Source organism: Chelonia mydas, chromosome 13 (assembly GCF_015237465.2).
Source record: "Chelonia mydas isolate rCheMyd1 chromosome 13, rCheMyd1.pri.v2, whole genome shotgun sequence".
NCBI lineage: Eukaryota > Metazoa > Chordata > Testudines > Cheloniidae > Chelonia > Chelonia mydas.
Genome location: NC_051253.2, coordinates 35,868,367 through 35,885,559, shown reverse-complemented (window position 1 = coordinate 35,885,559; position 17,193 = coordinate 35,868,367). Strand labels below are relative to the sequence as shown.

The window sequence follows — 17,193 nt, the reverse complement described above, 5'->3', positions numbered from 1 at the left end:
ACTCGCCGAAGGTCACGGAGCAGCTCAGCCGGGAACAGAACACAGGTGTCCTGAGGTGCAGGCCTTTGCTCTGGCTACTTGGCCACACAGCTTCCCAGCTCACAACAGCCCAGTCAGGCAGTCCCACACACCATGCCCACAGCCCCTCAACCACACCGCTTGTTAATTTCAATTCCCATCCTGTGTTTTCTGGAATCAGTACAGATCTGATACAAACTTCTCCAGCACTGAATTCCCGCCTGACCCGTGTCGTCCGGGGCAGGCGCTAGGTCCACCAGGGCAGGGGAGGTCTCAGGTTACAGGGTGTGCGGATGTAACATCTGCAGGGCTGGAATTACACCCACCCCAAATCAGGTGGCTGTGGAGCAAATATAGACAGTATTGACAGACAGGTCATCTAGTCCAACCCCCTGCTCAAAGCAGGACCAACACCAACTAAACCATCCCAGCCAGGGTTTTGTCAAACCGGGCCTTCAAAACCTCTAAGGATGGAGATTCCACCACCTCCCTAGGTAACCCATCCCAGTGCTTCACCACCCTCCTAGTGAAATAGTGTTTCCTAATATCCCACCTAGACCTCCCCCCCTGCAACTTGAGACGATTGCTTCTTGTCCCTCCATCTGGCTCTCTCTGTCTGGTAACAGGGGCAGTGCTCTGTTTGTCACTGTCAGATTCGTCTGAGCCAGAGGCATGAGAGAGATTCCCAGAGCTGCCCGCAGATGCCCTGGGTCCCTCCACCCCGACCTGCTGCAATAGGAAAGCCACATTCCTTTGATAGATTCATCCATTCCAAGGCCAGAAGGGCCCACGGTGCTCGTCCTGTCTGACCTCTGCGTAGCCCTGGCCTTGGGACGGCCCTGAGCTAATCCCGGCTTGAACTACAGGAGAGCTATTAGAGAAATGTCCCGGCTTGACTTACGTGTCACCAGGGATGGAGAATCCAGCCCAGGCCTTGGCAGCAGCGTCTCTGAGCCTGACACTGGCCCAGCCACCGAAGGGATTCGAATGGCCAATTCCTAGGCAACGTCATTCAGATCCCCTGGGCTGGGCGCTCTGGCCTGCAATGTATGGGGGTGCAGGCAGAGGAGATGGTCTGATGGTCCCCGCTGGCCATCACCTCTGCCGCTGTACAAACAGCTCAGCATCGACATGATAGAAACCTTCCCACGGTGTTTCCTTCTCTGTATTCAGGGCAATTCTTGTTAAACAGAGTCTGTCTCCGGCCGTGTAACAAACACCGCGGGGTTCTCCCACTGCTTGGGAGGGGAGACCCCTAACCGCTGAGAGTTACACTGCGGGTTATTGCACTGCTACGCCCCACTGACCCCAGCTGGGACCTGGCCCCATTGACCCCAATGGAGCTATGTCCCATTGCCCCAGCTGGGATCTGGCCCCATTCTCCCTAAATCCCCCACCCAGAACACAATGACGAGACAGATGAAAATGACATAATGCTACGGCAGGTACCACGCCTTTGCATCTCCCTGCTCCCCGTGATGTCAGACTGCTAAAGGTACCATCCCATCACACCACCCCCCATGACCTCACAGTGCTGCAGGTACCATCCCCATCCCATCACTACACCCCCAGTGACCTCACACTGCTGCAGGTACCTCCCCCATCCCATCCCCCCGCCCCCAGTGACCTCACACTGCTGCAGGTACCTCCCCCATCCCATCCCCCTGCCCCCCAATGACCTCACACGGCTGCAACTACTGCCCCATCCCATCTCCCCCACCCCACAGAGCACATGGCATCACAGTGTTGCACAGTTGTCAAGGGGTTGCCCCACTTGCTCCCATCTGGCCCCATCCCCCTAGGACAGGATCCATCCCCCAAGAGGAGTTTGATTTCCCTTCTCTCTCTCTCCCCCATCACGGCTGAGGCACAAGGCCAATCTGACTGGGACTGCGGGCACCATCCCCCTGTCCCGGAGGGAGGTGAAGGAGGGGGCTGTGTGCAGCGTGGCCGGCTGGGGCCTGGCTAGTACCGAGGAAAATGCCCAGCCTCCCCGACCCTGCAGGAGGTGGAACTGAAGGTCATGAGAAACGGCCTGTGTCTGTCTCAGGCTTTTCCGCACTATGCCCCATCCAGGATGCTGTGCATGGGGGACCCCCAGAAGAGGAAGGCGTCATTCCAGGTGAGTGTGGGACAGGGGTTCCTAGATCCTAGGACTCAAGGATGGAGGGTAGAAATTAGGGACCAAAACTGGCCAGATCCTAGGAATCAGGCATGGAGGCTAGAAAGCAGGGACAAGAAGTTGGCAGGTCTTTTAAATGAGGACTGGATCCCTATAATTTGGGACAGGAACTGGCAAGATCATAGAAATCAGGGACAGAAATCAGCTGGATGTTCAACATGTTCTGTAAATCAGGGACAAAAACCAGCCACATTCTGGAAATCAGGGATGGATCTTAATAGTGAGAGACAGATTCTAGAAATCACGGTTGGGAATCAACTGGATCCTAGAAGACAGAGAGGGGGATTCCTGAATCAAGAACCAGGAGTGGTTCCGAGAAATCAGCAGGAGATCCTAGAAATAAGAGGCAGGAGTCAACCAGACGCTGGAAATCAGAGTCAGGAATCAGGGACGGGAATTGAGCAAGTTAAAGAAATTGGGGATGGATGCTAGAAATCAGACACAGGAACTGGCCAGATCCTATGAATCAGGGATAGGGGCCAGCTGGATCCCTGGCCTGTGGGGTGGGAACCCTGGGGGTGGGAGAAGTCCTGGGAGTGACTTGACCGTGAGTCCCCAGCAAGCGGGGTATGGAGGTAGATTTCAGGACAGTGAATAGAGAATGCAGCCCACCCTTTGCTTGGACATCAGTAACCCCACACCTTGTGTTTGTTTCTCAGGGCGACTCCAGGGGCCCCCTGGTCTGTGATGGGAAGGCCTATGGCATTGTCTCCTAGGGCAAACTTCATGGGTCAGCACCCTGATGTTCACCGAGGTCTCCAAATACGTCCCGCAGATCAAGAAAACTCTGCACAAGCTGAAGCCTTAGAGGGGAGCATCCATCTCCTCCAGCGTGAGTGGAGAGAGAGCTGGGTATTGCAGAGGCATGGTTGGCTTGCTGGATATTGCAGAGGCATGGATGGATGGATGTGTAGCCAATGATTTTAGTTGATTGTTCATTTATTGTGTCATGTTATGATCAGCTAACATGTGATGTCATATATAACCTCTGTATGGTAAATAGAGTTACGTTATGGTAAATAGAAGGATAAGACGGATCAGTAGTTAAAGGGAATAGTTATGTATTAGGTATCTAAAAGACTAGGTAAGGAGGGCTTAAATGCAAGGCCTACAGGCTGAGGCCTGTAACATTTTAGCAGAGCCATACTACGCCACTGGCTTAAGAAATGCTTGACATAAGTAAGTGAACAAAGAATGACCCTACGCCACAAGGTTATGGGAAAAGATGTACCCATGGGTGATAGATGATGGATAGATCCTGCAGAATATTGGACAGATGGACATGGCAAATGAGAAGACAGATGCATGTTGCAGAAGGATGGATGGATGGATGATGGATCGATATTGCAGAAGGATGGATGGATGGATGGATGGATGGATGGATGGATGGATGGATATTGCAAGAAGATGGACAGATGGACATTGCAGAAGGATGGATGGAGGGGTGATTTGCAAAAGGATGACTGGATTGATCATGAATAGATGTTGAAGAAGATCGGGTGGATGGATGGATGGATGGATGGATGTGGCAGATAAGAAGACAGACAGCTGAATATTGAGAGGAAAGATGGACAGAGAGCTCCTGGTGTTCCAGAGAAATAAACAAACAACCAGTTGAGCCTGCTGTGAGATCTCCCTCCAGGCAGAACTTACTCTTATTATTTTCCAAGTCTGCAGTCTCTGCCCTTGCCTTACAGATTCCATTCTACGTTTCTTCCCCACTATCTTTTTAAAATGCATATGGACTCCCTTTGCTGACATCCCAGTGCTTCCATATCTCATCAAACTCTGTAAGGATTTGCACGGAGCAGAGAAGAGGGTTCCCTAGCTCGTAGCTTTCTGCCATGTTAGATCGTGATTCCTACAGAGGGCAGCTCACCTACTTACCAGATGAGTGGTCGGTGTCACCAGTGTTGTCATCTGTTGGCTGCGTGGGTGTTTTCTGTGTGTGCTGCACCAGCTCTAGCCAGCTAGCCCGTACAGCAGATTTCTATCAAACTGTCCAAGAAGACCCCAGACTCGGTTCAGTGGCGAAGGCGCTCGGCCAGGTTTATTGCCAGCAAAGCACGGTATTAGTGCCATATACGTACTAGAGGTACACTCAGTACCTGTATGCCCAAGACTATGGACTCGACTCCGTGAGGGACTTTCTACTCCCCACTCAGCTGAACAGGGACACCCGCTCTGTGACCCCTCTTTTATACACCGACACAAACAAATTATGTATTGCCCCTCTGACGTGGTTAGTTACCACCCTTTACCTTGTACTTGGTGGTTTGCTCAAAACATCTCTATCCATCACCCTGTCATCCTGACCTTATCTTTAGGAGACGTCGGTGTGTCCCTGTATCATCTTCAGGGAGTGTGTTTAACTTGTATTGGGGGGTGTTTACCTTGTATTAGGATGTTCTGGCACGATCCTTCTGGAATGTGTTTGTGTGAACGATTAGTGCCTAGGAGTGCTTGTGTTTTTGCAATGACAGCCCTGGTCTTGGCAAGTTCATGTGTCGGATGGGGAACCTGCAAGCAGGCATCTGCTTAGTTACAGGGCCTGAGTTTTCCTCATTGCCCGACTCTTACTAACTTTACTTTATCTCAGCAGGGCCTGACTTAAATTCTAACACCAGGCTCCTTATAGCAGGCCTCATGTCTCAGGATCTCTTTTTTGACTACACCCTTCATGTCCATCCACCCCTTCTATCTATCCATCCTGCCATCCGTCCCTCCTTCTCCCTACACATATGGAAGTCTCCATCCCTCCCTCCCCACACACCCCCTCCATCCATCCCCTGACTGTGTTACCCATGGCTGTAATATCTCAGCTTTGTTGGTGCCTTCACCTCTGCCATGTTTGCCTGTTAATTTCATTCTGTCTTCTGTCTGCCGGCGTCAATGGAGTCTAGTGACATTCAACCTTTGTCGGTGTTTAATTCCTTCCAGGGCCTTTAGAACTGGCCAGCACTATCATAGACAGCCAGGCTGGCATGTGCAAAGCCACCTGCAGGAGTGAGGTGTCTAAATCCCATTGACTTTCAGTGAGAGTTGGGCCCCTAGCACCCTGACCCCCCCTTTACAATTCCCCACCCATCCTGTCAATTCCTGGGGCTCAATCCCACATAAGCTCAGCGCCCAGCATCTCTCAATGGGGGGTTATGGGGAAATATTCAGAAGCACTGAACAAGCAATCTCCCCCCTGAGGACATATGGACAGCTGCAGGTACACAGTGGAGTCCACTCAGCCCCTCACCCAGTGCAATGGGAACAGCTCCTCATGAGATCCAGCCTCACCCTACACAGCCAGCCTTCATGTGAGGGTGGGTGGGAAATGGACATGGGGCCTTTCCCCTCCTTAGTTCCAATAAAGCCCTAGGATGGGGACTGGCTGGCTCAGCAGCATAGGGAATGGGACATGGGGCCTTTCCGCTCTCGGAGCGCTGACTCTCCCATCCAAGACTGGCTGGCTCAGGGAGGTTGAGAATCAGATTCATTGTTTTTGCCCCGGTCCCCAGTCCAGGTAACTGTGGGAAGTGGTGCTGTCACAGAAGGGGGTATCTGGTCTCCCCGACCCACGTCCCTCCATCCAGCTCACATCCGCACTGCAGGGGAGGGGCAATTGGTAAGGATCAAGGGGCCAGGTTCCCACCAGAAGCTGAGCTGACTGTTGGTCAAACCACAGCTCCCACCAAGGCGGGGCGAGAGCTCAGACTCTGTTGTTAGCTTCTGAACCACTTCCCCCAGCTTCATTCCAGATGTGCACGGTACCCAGCAGTACACAGGTGCCAGGGGCACAATGGGGGTCCCATCTACATGTGTCCCCAGCTGTGCCTGGCCCCAGAATGGGCAACCCCCAGCTGGGCAGGGCTCCAGGGGCTCAGCTGTGGGGGGTGTCACCCAGTTGCGCCAGATCTTTTATCTTGCACCAGGCGTTTCCGGGAACAGAGATGGCCGAAGACCATTTGGTGGGTAGAAACATCACACTGAGGTGTCCCCCACACCCCCATCTCTGCTCCAGCCCAGGTGCCTGGAGGAAGAGGCCAACAAAGCCGGTTCAGCGGATGTCTCAGCCCTAGCCACATGCCCCAACAGGCATGTGCACAGACCGGGGGGTGGGGTGTATCAATGCAAGCTGCTTCAGGGCTCAGCTCTGCTTCAGATGTGCACACCGCTCCAGGCTGGGCCAGTGCCAGGGTGTGTCACACCCTCAGCTTAGGAAGCCTCCAGACCTCAGAGGAACCTTCCTCCAGCTCCTTCACTGGTAAGCAAGGAGGGAGGGGGGTGGCGTTGCTTTGCAAGAGAGCGGGCAAGCAAGTCTGTGAGCCTGTGACTGGTGAAGGCCCCAGCCACACACAGGAGCCCTCCCCGTGCAGAGAGACGCTGAGATGAGGCTGAGTTAACCACAGCAAAGGTCTCAGACTGGACCCTTCCTCTTAGCAGCTGAGCCACTTCCCCGCACACAGCACGGCACTACCCAGGTGAGCGCAGCCCTGCGATGCCCATGGCCCCACCAGAATGGACTCAGGGGCTGAGGGGCCCCAGATGACAGCTCCCCTTTTCCACCCTCCCAACCAGCTGATGTGGTGACGGGAGGGTCCAAGTGCTGAGACAGCAGGTCCCCCACCCACACCCCATAGCATATGACCTGAGGTTTCCTTCCTTGCATCCCTGGTGCCCAGCCAGGCCTGTAACTCACCACCCAGGCAGATGCCCCCTCCCCAGCTGGGCCATGACAATGCTGCTCATACACCTGCTCCCCAGGGCTCAGGCTGGTGACTGGGGGGGGCATAGTGGCCCCGATGTGCACAGCCCCCTAGGGGTTCAGGACCCCAGATATGCATGGCCCCTGAAAACAGCACCCAATGTGCACAGGCCCAGGGATGCAGAGCCCCAGGGTGTGCAGGGCCACCCAAAGTGCACAGCCTCCTGGGGTGTAGGGTCCCAGATATGCATAGCCCTGAGGGTAAGAGGACCCAGATGTGCACAGTCCCAGGAGTTCAGGAAGCCACATGTGCACAGCCCCCAGGGGTTCAGGCCCCATATCTGCTCAGTCTCCAGGGTTTTCAGGACCCCAGAGCCTCCAGGGGTACAGGGCTTCATATGTGCAAAGCCCCAAGGGGTGCAATTACCCATACATGCACATAACCAGAGGCTCTAGGGCCCCCAGATGTGCACTGTCCCAGGGGAGCAGGGGCCCAGATATGCATATCCCAAGGGTTTGCTCTCTGCTAGCTCTGCAGGGTGGCTGGCGAGTGCCTTATCCTACATGTGAACTCCTCCCCGGCAGGATCCAGATACTGTGGTTTACCCTGAGCCAAGAGTCACCTGGGGGGGGCCCAGCCCCTCCCTTTCCTTTTCCCCGGCCAGCCCTATAACTGACCCCAGAGGCAGATGCATCGTCAACTTCCCCCGACTCCCTCTGAGGATGCTGCTCCTGCCCCCCTGGGGCTCCCCCCTGGGGCTCAGGCTGGCGAGTACAGGAGAGGCTAGGCCACGCCGGCCTCACAGGGAGCGGAGCCTGGCACTATCGGACCTGTCTGCAAACACCGGGCTCCTCCCCAGAGTCAGATGCTTCCACCAGGGCCAGCGGTCTGTCCCCAGCACCCAGCTGGAGTGCCATTGGGCCCAGGAGCTACCAGCGTTTGCAGAACTGGCGAGCCTCAGGGCCGTGGGGTCCGGGGGCAGTTATCAGTGTGTGTGCGCCCAGGACAAAGCTGAGGTGCCCCAGAGCCATGGGGTCTGGGGGCATTGGTGTGTGCCCAGGATCCAGCTGGGGAGCTGTGGAGTCTGGGGGCAGGTGGGCAGGGAGCTAAAGGGGGAGGGGGAGAGGCGGGGCTTGATGCTACCATAATAAATTGCCTAAGAGGGAGGTGACAAAGAGAAATTCAGTGGGGGCTGATGTGAACGGCCAACTCCTAGACAGGAAATGCAGAGCGGTGCAGCCTGTGTGGTTAGAGCAGGGGGCTGGGAGCCCGGACACCTGGGTTCAGTGTCCGGGTCTGGAAGGGGAATGGGTTCTAGTGGTTAGAGTGGGTGGCTGTGCGGGAGTCGAGCATCAGGACTCCTGGGTTCATTTTCTAATTCTACCCCACTCTGCACCCGTGATCTGGAGTGAGTCACTTTCCCACTGTGCCTGGATTTCCCAGTGTGTGAAATGGGGATGAGGATCCGTCCTGTGTCTGCGTGAACTCTCCGGAGCAGGGCTTCTCCCTGCTTCTCTGCAGTGCCTGGGCACGATGGGGCCTGATCTCAGGCGGTGTCTGCGCAGCACTCCGCACAACAGGGGCCCTGGTCTCGTTGGGGTCTGTGCCGCGCCGAGGACAATGGGGGCCCTGATCTCGGTCAGGGGAGGGGTTCACCTGCTGGCTGGATTGGGGGCCTGACCTAACTCCTTCTCTTGGCGGCTCTGCCAGGGGAGATCATCGGGGGACGGGAAGCCCGGCCTCACGCCAGACCCTACATGGCCTTTGTGAAAATAGAGAGAGAAGGAAAGGGAGGAAACATGTGTGGAGGGTTCCTCACCGGGGAGGACGTGGTGGTGACGGCGGCTCATTGCAACTGCAACTTTGGGAAAGGAATGCAAGAGCCCCTGCCCCTGAGCCAGCCAGCCCCCTTCCCAGGGACCAGGTCAAAGCCGGCACCCCTGGAGCGCTGACTTCTGAACATTGAGCCTGAGTACAAGGCAGCATCTACACACACCCACGTTAGCGAGGTTACTGACTGAAGACCGTATCTACAGTATTGGCCTCTCTCCACTACTTGTTTCCCCTGGTTTCCTCCATGCTGCTGGGGGCCCAACTCATTGCAACAGATGAACCAGGGAGGCAGAAGATTGGGTACGTCGCCAGATCCCCCACCCAGAATACAACGACCTCATGCTGCTGCAGGTACAGCCCCATTTGCATCATCCTGCCCCCAGTGACCTCATCTTGCTGCAGGGACCACCCTCATTCCATCACCCCACTGTGACGGCTTCCCCCTGGGGTGCCGCTTCGAACTGGGGTACCACTGAACCAGCCTGACCCATCAGTCTGGGCTCCCTTTATACTGTACTGCTGTGATAGGCTCCCAAGCCCCCTCCAGCGTACATACAGGTAGGGACACACCCAGCTGCAGCCCTGCATGGGACGGCTCAGCTAAGGAATTACCCAGTACTCAAGTGCACGCCGTCCTCTAGATGCTAAACCCAAGACTGTACCATCTTGCGCTGCCCAGAGAACTCTACAGCGTAAGTTCATGAAATTCGCCCCTTCCCTCAATGTGGAGAGGGATTGCACAGCTTTATCATTTATAAATTATAATTTCCACACACACACTGGTTTTAGACAAAACAAGTTTATTAACTACAAAATATAGATTTGAAGTGATTATAAGGGATAGCAAACAGATCAAAGCAGATTACCTAGCAAATAAGACAAATATGCTATCTAAGCTTAATATACTACAGAAACTGGTTACAAGTAGCAAATTCCCATCCTAAATGTTGTTTTAGGCAGATTGATGAGATTCTTGAAGGCCAGTTGCACTTGCCTACAGCTTAAACCTTCAGATATTTCATTCACAGGCTAGCCAACTTCTTGCCTGGGCTCAATCCTGCTCCTCTCCCCTCCTCCACATTCAGTCTTTGTTTCTTAGATGTTTACAGCAGTCATCCTGCGGGGGGGGATTCGGTGAAGAACGAACCATGCCTATTTCACCTGCCTTAAATAGGTTTTACATATGGTGGGAATCCTTTGTCTTCCAGTGTGATTCCCACCCCTGGTCAGTGGAAAAATACTAATATTATCATGGAGTCCACGACCAGGTGGCTTGATCACATGACCTTGCAGCCATAACATAAAGGCTGTTTGCAGCATCCCCAGGAAGGCTTGCCTAGGAAGAGATTAGCATCTTCTAAGATATAGTATTCTTCCTAATTCCCCTTGCCTGCCAGCAATCTAGACTGACTGCATTCTGTCTAGTGGGTGTTCCCCCGGTGTAAACACATTTGTAATAGGTGCATAGACAATAATCCTAACTTCAGATCCAAAAATGATACATGCATACTCATCCTTCCTGCTAACACCTCTCACTATCCAAATATGATAATCATGTTTCGTAAATCATAATCTTTCCAATGTTATCTCACATGCCTTATCTTGCACAAAATACATCATAATTATGCCATACTCATATCATAATATTACTATGAAGAATATGTGGCGTAATGCCATCCCCGCCCCAGTGAATTCACACTGCTTCAGGTACGGCCCTGATCCCATCACCCCACTCCCTTGACCTCACACGGTGGCAGATACTGTCCCCATCCCATCACCCTGCCCCCAGCGACCTCACACTCCTTCAGGTACCACTTTCATTCCATCCGCCCACCTCAAGTTACCACACACTGTGGCAGGTACCACCCCATCCCATCACCCTGCCCCCAGTGACCTCACATTGTGGCAGGTACCACACCCATTCCATCACCCCACCCTCAGTGACCTCACACATACTGCAGGTATCACTCCATCCCATCACCAAGCCCCCAGTGGGCATATGACATCACAGATTTGCACAGTTTTCATGGGGATGCCCCACCTGGTGCCATCTAGCCCCATCCCTCCATGACTGATCAATCCCCCAAAAGGAATTTGCTTTCCCTTCTCTCTCTCTCCCATCACCGTGCAGGGACAAGGCCGAGCTGACCCAGACTGTGAGCACCATCCTTCTGTCCCAGAAGAAGGTGAAGAAGGGGGATGTATGCAGTGTGGCTGGCTGGGGCCAGATCAGTATCAAGACAAACACCCAGCCCTCCCCGACCCTGCAGGAGGTGGAACTGATGATCACGGCCAGGTGCATGTATCTGTCTCAGCCCTACCTCCATTATATCCCATCCAGGATGCTGTGCATGGGGGATCCCCAGGAGAGGAAGTCGCCATTCCTGGTAAGTGTGGGACAGGGGCACGCAGTGCCCCAGACAATGTGCTGCTAGAACAGGAGACCGACAGGGCTGGGCAGAATGGGGAGAGTCAGGATCCATGGTGAGCCAGGCAGATCCTGGGAACCAGGAACCGGAACTGGCCCGATCCTAGGAATCAGGAATGGAGGCTAGGAATCGGGGACAAGAACCAGGCAGTTCTTTCAAATGAGGAATGGATACTAATAATTTGGGACAGGAACTGGCTAGATCACAGAAATCAAGGACAGAAATTGGCTGGATATTCAACAATCTCTAGAAATCAGAGAGAAGAATCAGCCACATCCTGGAAATCAGGGATGGAATTTACAGTCAGGGAGAGATCCTAGAAATCATGGTTGTGAATCAGACGAATCCTAGGAGTCAGAGAGGGGTATTGCTGAATCAAGAACCCAGGGTGGATCAGTAGAAACCCAGGAGAAATCAGCATGAGATCGTAGAAATCAAGGGCACGAGTCAGCCAAATGCTGGAAATCAGGATTTGGAATCAGGGATGGGAACTGAGCAGGTTAAAGAAATTGGGGATGGATGCTAGAAATCAGACACCGGAACTGGGCAGATCCTAGGAATCAGGAATGGGGATCATCTGGGTCCCTGGATCATGGGGTGGGAGCCCTGGGCACATCCTGGGAGTGAGTTGACTGTGAGTCCTCAGAAAGCGAGGTACAGAGCCGGATTTTAGGACCGTGAATACAGAATGCAGCCTGCCCTTTGCTTGGACATCAGTAACCCCGCGCCTCCTTTTTGAGTCTCAAGGCGATTCCGGAGGGCCCCTGGTCTGTGATGGGAAGGCCACAGACATCGTCTCCCATGGCAGTAGTGACTGGACAACTTCTAGTGTGTTTACCAGTGTGGAAGAAAAACGCAATCTTCACTCTTAGGTTGTTTGCAACAAGTCAGAGACAATTTATTCTCAAGCAATTGCAAGGGGGAGAGAGCGCACGGACAGGGATTCCCCCTTCCTAGGCAGGTCTCCGCCTGATAAACAATTAGGGCAAGCATTTATACCTTTTGTTACATACAATAATGATCAACTGCTGCGTCTTGTTTATACATGTTCCTTCCTGAGATCTTACTTTTTCTCAGCAGTTCCTGCGACGGTCTGAGTTCCATTCTTATCTAACACAAGGTCAAAACAGCACCTCTTACAGGTTTCCCACTCGCTTCCCACTCGCCCAGGCCCTGCCTTAAAGTCTCGTGTTATTAGAGTAGAGCTAGCCTGACTCTTGCTCTATTCCTAAGAAAACTAAGATGTCTGCATCCAAATCCCCTTTATCCCTTTTTCACTTCCACGCGCCCCTCGTCTGTGCTTCTAGCACGACTCTCAGTCTTATCTGGCTATTTGTGCTGTTATCCTTTGCAACATGGTTCAAAAATTCAGATGTTTAGTATTATTCTTTGGCCAACTTGCATTATATAGCAAATCTGTAAGATTGCTCATGGTTACAATACTTCTCAACCACCAGGTGGTATCCTTGACCAGCAGATGTATTATCAAACCTTGTATTTCTGGTTCTAGTTCAAATGACTCAGCCCCAGGGGCTTCGGTTGGATGCAATGACAACGCCTGGTTAGTATGAACATGGAAGGTGTGATTATTATTACGTCCTTTACAACAATAACATAATCCTAAGCTAAACAACAGCAATAAAAGCATTAACGTTTCCATTGTAATAATATCATGGGGTTCTTTTACAGCCTTAGTTACATAGCACAATGCCTCATAATTAGTACATAACGTAGACACTTTATAGGCTGTATGAAAGGCATATTTTTCAATCTGATATATATTTTGAAGCATATGAATTTGACCTTGTAATTCAGAGATTTCCCAGACCCCTGGTAGGAGTGACAGCAAATTTTGGAACCGGTCAGGTACTAAGGCAGTCCAGTTAAAGGGAATCTGAAACCTAAGGGCTGATTGTAGGGTTCTATCCACAATGATATGATTGCCTGCAGCCATGGTGAGATTAAAATGTATGTCTTGCAAAGTGGTGGCCTTACCATACACACAACTGTTATTAGCTTGGAAGAGCAGGTGTCCTGTCGGGGTAGTTCCTTGTCCCATACCTTCCCAACAGACGTTGTCATGAACAGTGACAACTTCCCCTGGCTTCAGCTTTTGTACACACTGAAGCTGTGGGGGTTCTAAAGGCCAGAGTGCCCATTGACTCCCTATCCCTATCCAAATATTGAGTATTATTTCGGGAGCACTGACTATAAATCAGTTGGTCATACCAGGTAGTTTAATTTCCCAAATGTCTCAGTGAATTATTCAATCCCACATGCATCCTTCCCACGGACCCAGCAGGATTTGGTATGTGGGGGCCCCACATCCCTTCAATTGATCCGTATACGTGGAAGGAGCACTGCGAATGTCTGCACTTCCACCCAGAAAATCTCCAAGTACGTCTCCATAGCCACAGATTAGATGATACTCCTGAAGTGTCTCTAAGGGCAGTGGGCCAAGCCTGATGCTCCAGATCACTCTGAATGGCCGTGAGCTGGTCATTCAGGAAATCCTGAATTTCTGAACAAGTCAGATCCCGCTGCAATGCCCTTCCAGCCTCAATGATATTTAGCACCATCGTTGTCAGAAGTTTCTGGGTCATTGAACTACTTCCATACCAGGCTCTACAAATACATGTGCTGGGTCAAGAAAACTGTGTGCAATCTGAACCCTTAGAGGGGAGCATCCATCTCTAGTGTGACTGGAGAGATAGCTGGGTATTGCAGAGGGATGGCTGGCTATTGCAGATGGATGGATGGATAGACAGATGGATGGATGTGTAGCCAATGATTTTAGTTGATTGCTCATTTATTCTGTGATGTTATGATTAACTAACACGTTATGCCATACATAATCTTTCTATGCTGAATAGAATTAAACTGTAGGATTATAGAAATATAAAATTGATCAGAAGTTAGAAGTGATAATTTGGTATTAGGTATCTAAATAAGTGGGGCTGAAATGCAAGGCCTACAGGCTGAGGCCTGTAAGATAGTAGCTTAGTCACACTAGGCCATAGGCTTAAGAAATGCTTGACATAAGTAACTGACGAAAGAATGACCTTATGCCACAAGATTAAAGGAAAGGATATACCCATGGGTGATATTGCGAAAAATTAACATTAAGAGTAATTTTTTACTTACAAGATTCCTGGTAGTGATATTTTTCTAACACACGCCCTAACCACAGGCTGCAGTACGTGCCTAAATGCTAATGAGGAAGTCAGAATCACATTATAAGAAGAGGGAGCTCAGATTAGGAAAATTGAGTTCCCTGTGGGAAACCCCAGCATGAACCATCCCTCTACTGATGACCGTTTGGCCGGCCAGCCATCAGACCTTAAGAATATCATTAAGAATCGGAGTGTAACTATATATGTAATGTTTGCCTAGGTCTCTATAGAATTTCTACATGCTTGGGTAATCATAACTTTAACTGTAACTTTATCAAACTTGTAAAACAGACTAGACCTTGCCCTTGTGAAATGTCTGTGTGGTCACTACCGTTGGTCTTTATGTGATCCTAGAGACTCTAAATCTGAAGCAAGTAGCAGAGGTGACTTTCACTCTGTGAGCTTGAAACTGTAGCCACTAGAGCCAAACTAATGGTGATGTTACACTACAGTACAAAATTCACTTGAAATAAAATAAAAAGGCTACAGATGGATGACTATTTCTGAAGGGTGGATGGAGAGCTGGATGGATGGATATTGGGGATGGATGGATATTGGGGATGGATGGATAAAAATGGTAGTAGATGAGAAGACTGTTGGATATTGCGGAAGGATGGGTGAACAGATGATGGATAGATACTGCGGAACCATGGATGGATGGCAGACGAGAAGGCAGACAGATGGATATTGCAGAAGGATGGATGATGGATAGATATTGTAAAAGGAGGGATGAATGAATGATGGATAGATGTTGAAGCAGGATGGAGGGAGGGAGGGATGGATGTGGGAGATAAGAAGATGAACAGCTGGATATTGCAAAGGAAAGATGGACAGAGAAATGAACAACCAGTCGAGCCTGCTGTGAGATCTCCCTCCAGGCAGAACTTACTCTTATTATTTTCCAACGCTACAGTCTCTGCCCTAGCCATACAGATTCCATTCTATGTTTCTTACCTACTATCTTTTTAAAATTAATATGGACTTTCTTTGCTGGCAACCCAGTGCATCCATATCTCATCAAACTCTGTGCGGATTTGCAGGGAGGGGATAAGGTGGTTCCCGAGCTTGTAGCTTTCTGCCATATTATAACGTGATTCCTACAGAGGACAAATCACCTACTTACCAGATCAGCAGTCGGGGTCACCAGTGTTGTCAGTTGTTGGCTGCATGTGTGTTTTCTGTGTGTGCTTTGCTGGCTCTGGCCAGATAGCCCGTACAGCAGACTTCAATCCAAGTCCCCAAGAAGGCCACAGACTCGGTTCAGTGGCGAAGGCGCTCGGCCAGATTTATTGCTGACAATGGGCTCAGCTCAGTGATGGGGGGACACCCCTTCTGTGATCCCGCCTTTTATACACTGATACAAACAAATTGCCCCTCTGACATGGTCAGTTACCACCCTTTACCATGTACATGTTGGTTCACTCAAAACATCTCTATCCATCCCCCTGTCATCCTGACCGTATCTCTAGGTGGGGTCGGCGTGTCCTTGTGTCACCTTCAGGGAGTGCGTTTCACTTGTATTAGGATGTTCTGGCACAAGCCTTCTGGAATGTGTTTACATGAATGCTTAGTGCCTAGGCGTGCTTGTGTCATTGCAACACCAGCCCTTCTAGCAGGCCTCATATCTCAGGATCTGTCTTTCGACTGCACCCTCCATATCCACCCACCCTTTCTATCTAACTCTCCCTCCCTCCCCCACACCCACTCCACCCACCCGCTCCCTGAATGGGTTACCCATTGCTCAGCTCTTCTGGCACCTGCACCTTCACTGGGTTTTCTTGTTAATTTCACTCCCAGTCCTTCAGCTGCTGGAGCCTAGTGATGTTCAGGTTTCAGAGTAGCAGCCGTGTTAGTCTGTATTCGTAAAAAGAAAAGGAGTACTTGTGGCACCTTAGAGACTAACCAGTTTATTTGAGCATGAGCTTTCGTGAGCTACAGCTCACTTCATCGGATGAAGTGAGCTGTAGCTCACGAAAGCTCATGCTCAAATAAACTGGTTAGTCTCTAAGGTGCCACAAGTACTCCTTTTTTTTTTTTTTAGTGATGTTCAGTCTCCCTGGGTCTATAATTCCTTTCAGGGCCTTTAGAACTGGCCGCCGCTATCGCAAACAGCCAGGCTGGGAAGTTCAAAGCCTCCTGCAGGAGTGAGTTATCAAAATCCCATTGATATTCAGTAGGATCCTAACACCCTGACACCCCTTTCCAACCACAGCCCATCCTGCCAAGTGCTGGGGCTCAATCCCATGGAAGCTCAGCACCCAGCACCTCCCAACTGGGGAATATGGGGAGATTTTCATAAGAGTCAAACGTGCAATGGCCCCCCAAAAAACATATGGCCAGGAGCACGTACATACTGAAGTCCACTCAGCCCCCAACCCAGTGCAATGGGAACAGTTCCCCATGGGATCCAGCCTCTTGCTACACAGCTACACTTCATGTGAGGATGGGTGGGAAATGGATATGGGGCCTTTCCCCTCTAGGGGGCATCAGCTCCAATAAAGCCCCAGGATGAGGAATGGCTGGCTCCAGGGTGGTGGGAAATGGGTCAGGGGGGCTTTCCCCTCTAAGGGGCGCCAGCACCCATCCAAGGCTGGCTGGCTCAGGGGGTTGAGAACCAGATTCATTGTTTCTTCCCCTGTCCCCAGTCTGGGTGTCTGTGGGAAGCGGTACTGTCACAGAAGGGGGGGGGGGGGCTAGACTCCCTGACCCAAGTCCCTTACCCCATCTCACACTCACACTGCGGGGGTGGGGGAAGCATTGAGAAGGACCAAGGGGCCAGATTCCCACCAGAGGCTGAGCTGACAGTTGGTCAAACCATGGCTCCCACCACAGTAACACCAAGCCAGGGTGAGAGCCCAGAC

General features: G+C 51.5%; 1 protein-coding gene and 1 pseudogene across 1 annotated transcript; both read left to right on the top strand.

The window, feature by feature from the left end:
- Nucleotides 1-1,412: 1,412 nt before the first annotated feature.
- On the top strand, nucleotides 1,413-3,008 carry LOC122462673 (annotated as a pseudogene).
- Nucleotides 3,009-7,648: 4,640 nt separating this feature from the next.
- Nucleotides 7,649-13,836, top strand: LOC114021656 (mast cell protease 3; the record flags this gene model as incomplete). Its single annotated transcript, XM_043526932.1, is given in 7 exon segments — nucleotides 7,649-7,664; nucleotides 8,608-8,767; nucleotides 8,968-9,023; nucleotides 9,026-9,086; nucleotides 10,862-11,117; nucleotides 11,900-11,994; nucleotides 13,776-13,836. Coding segments are annotated over 7 exon segments (705 nt in total), but the record flags the coding sequence as incomplete, so codon positions are not given.
- Nucleotides 13,837-17,193: the final 3,357 nt, after the last annotated feature.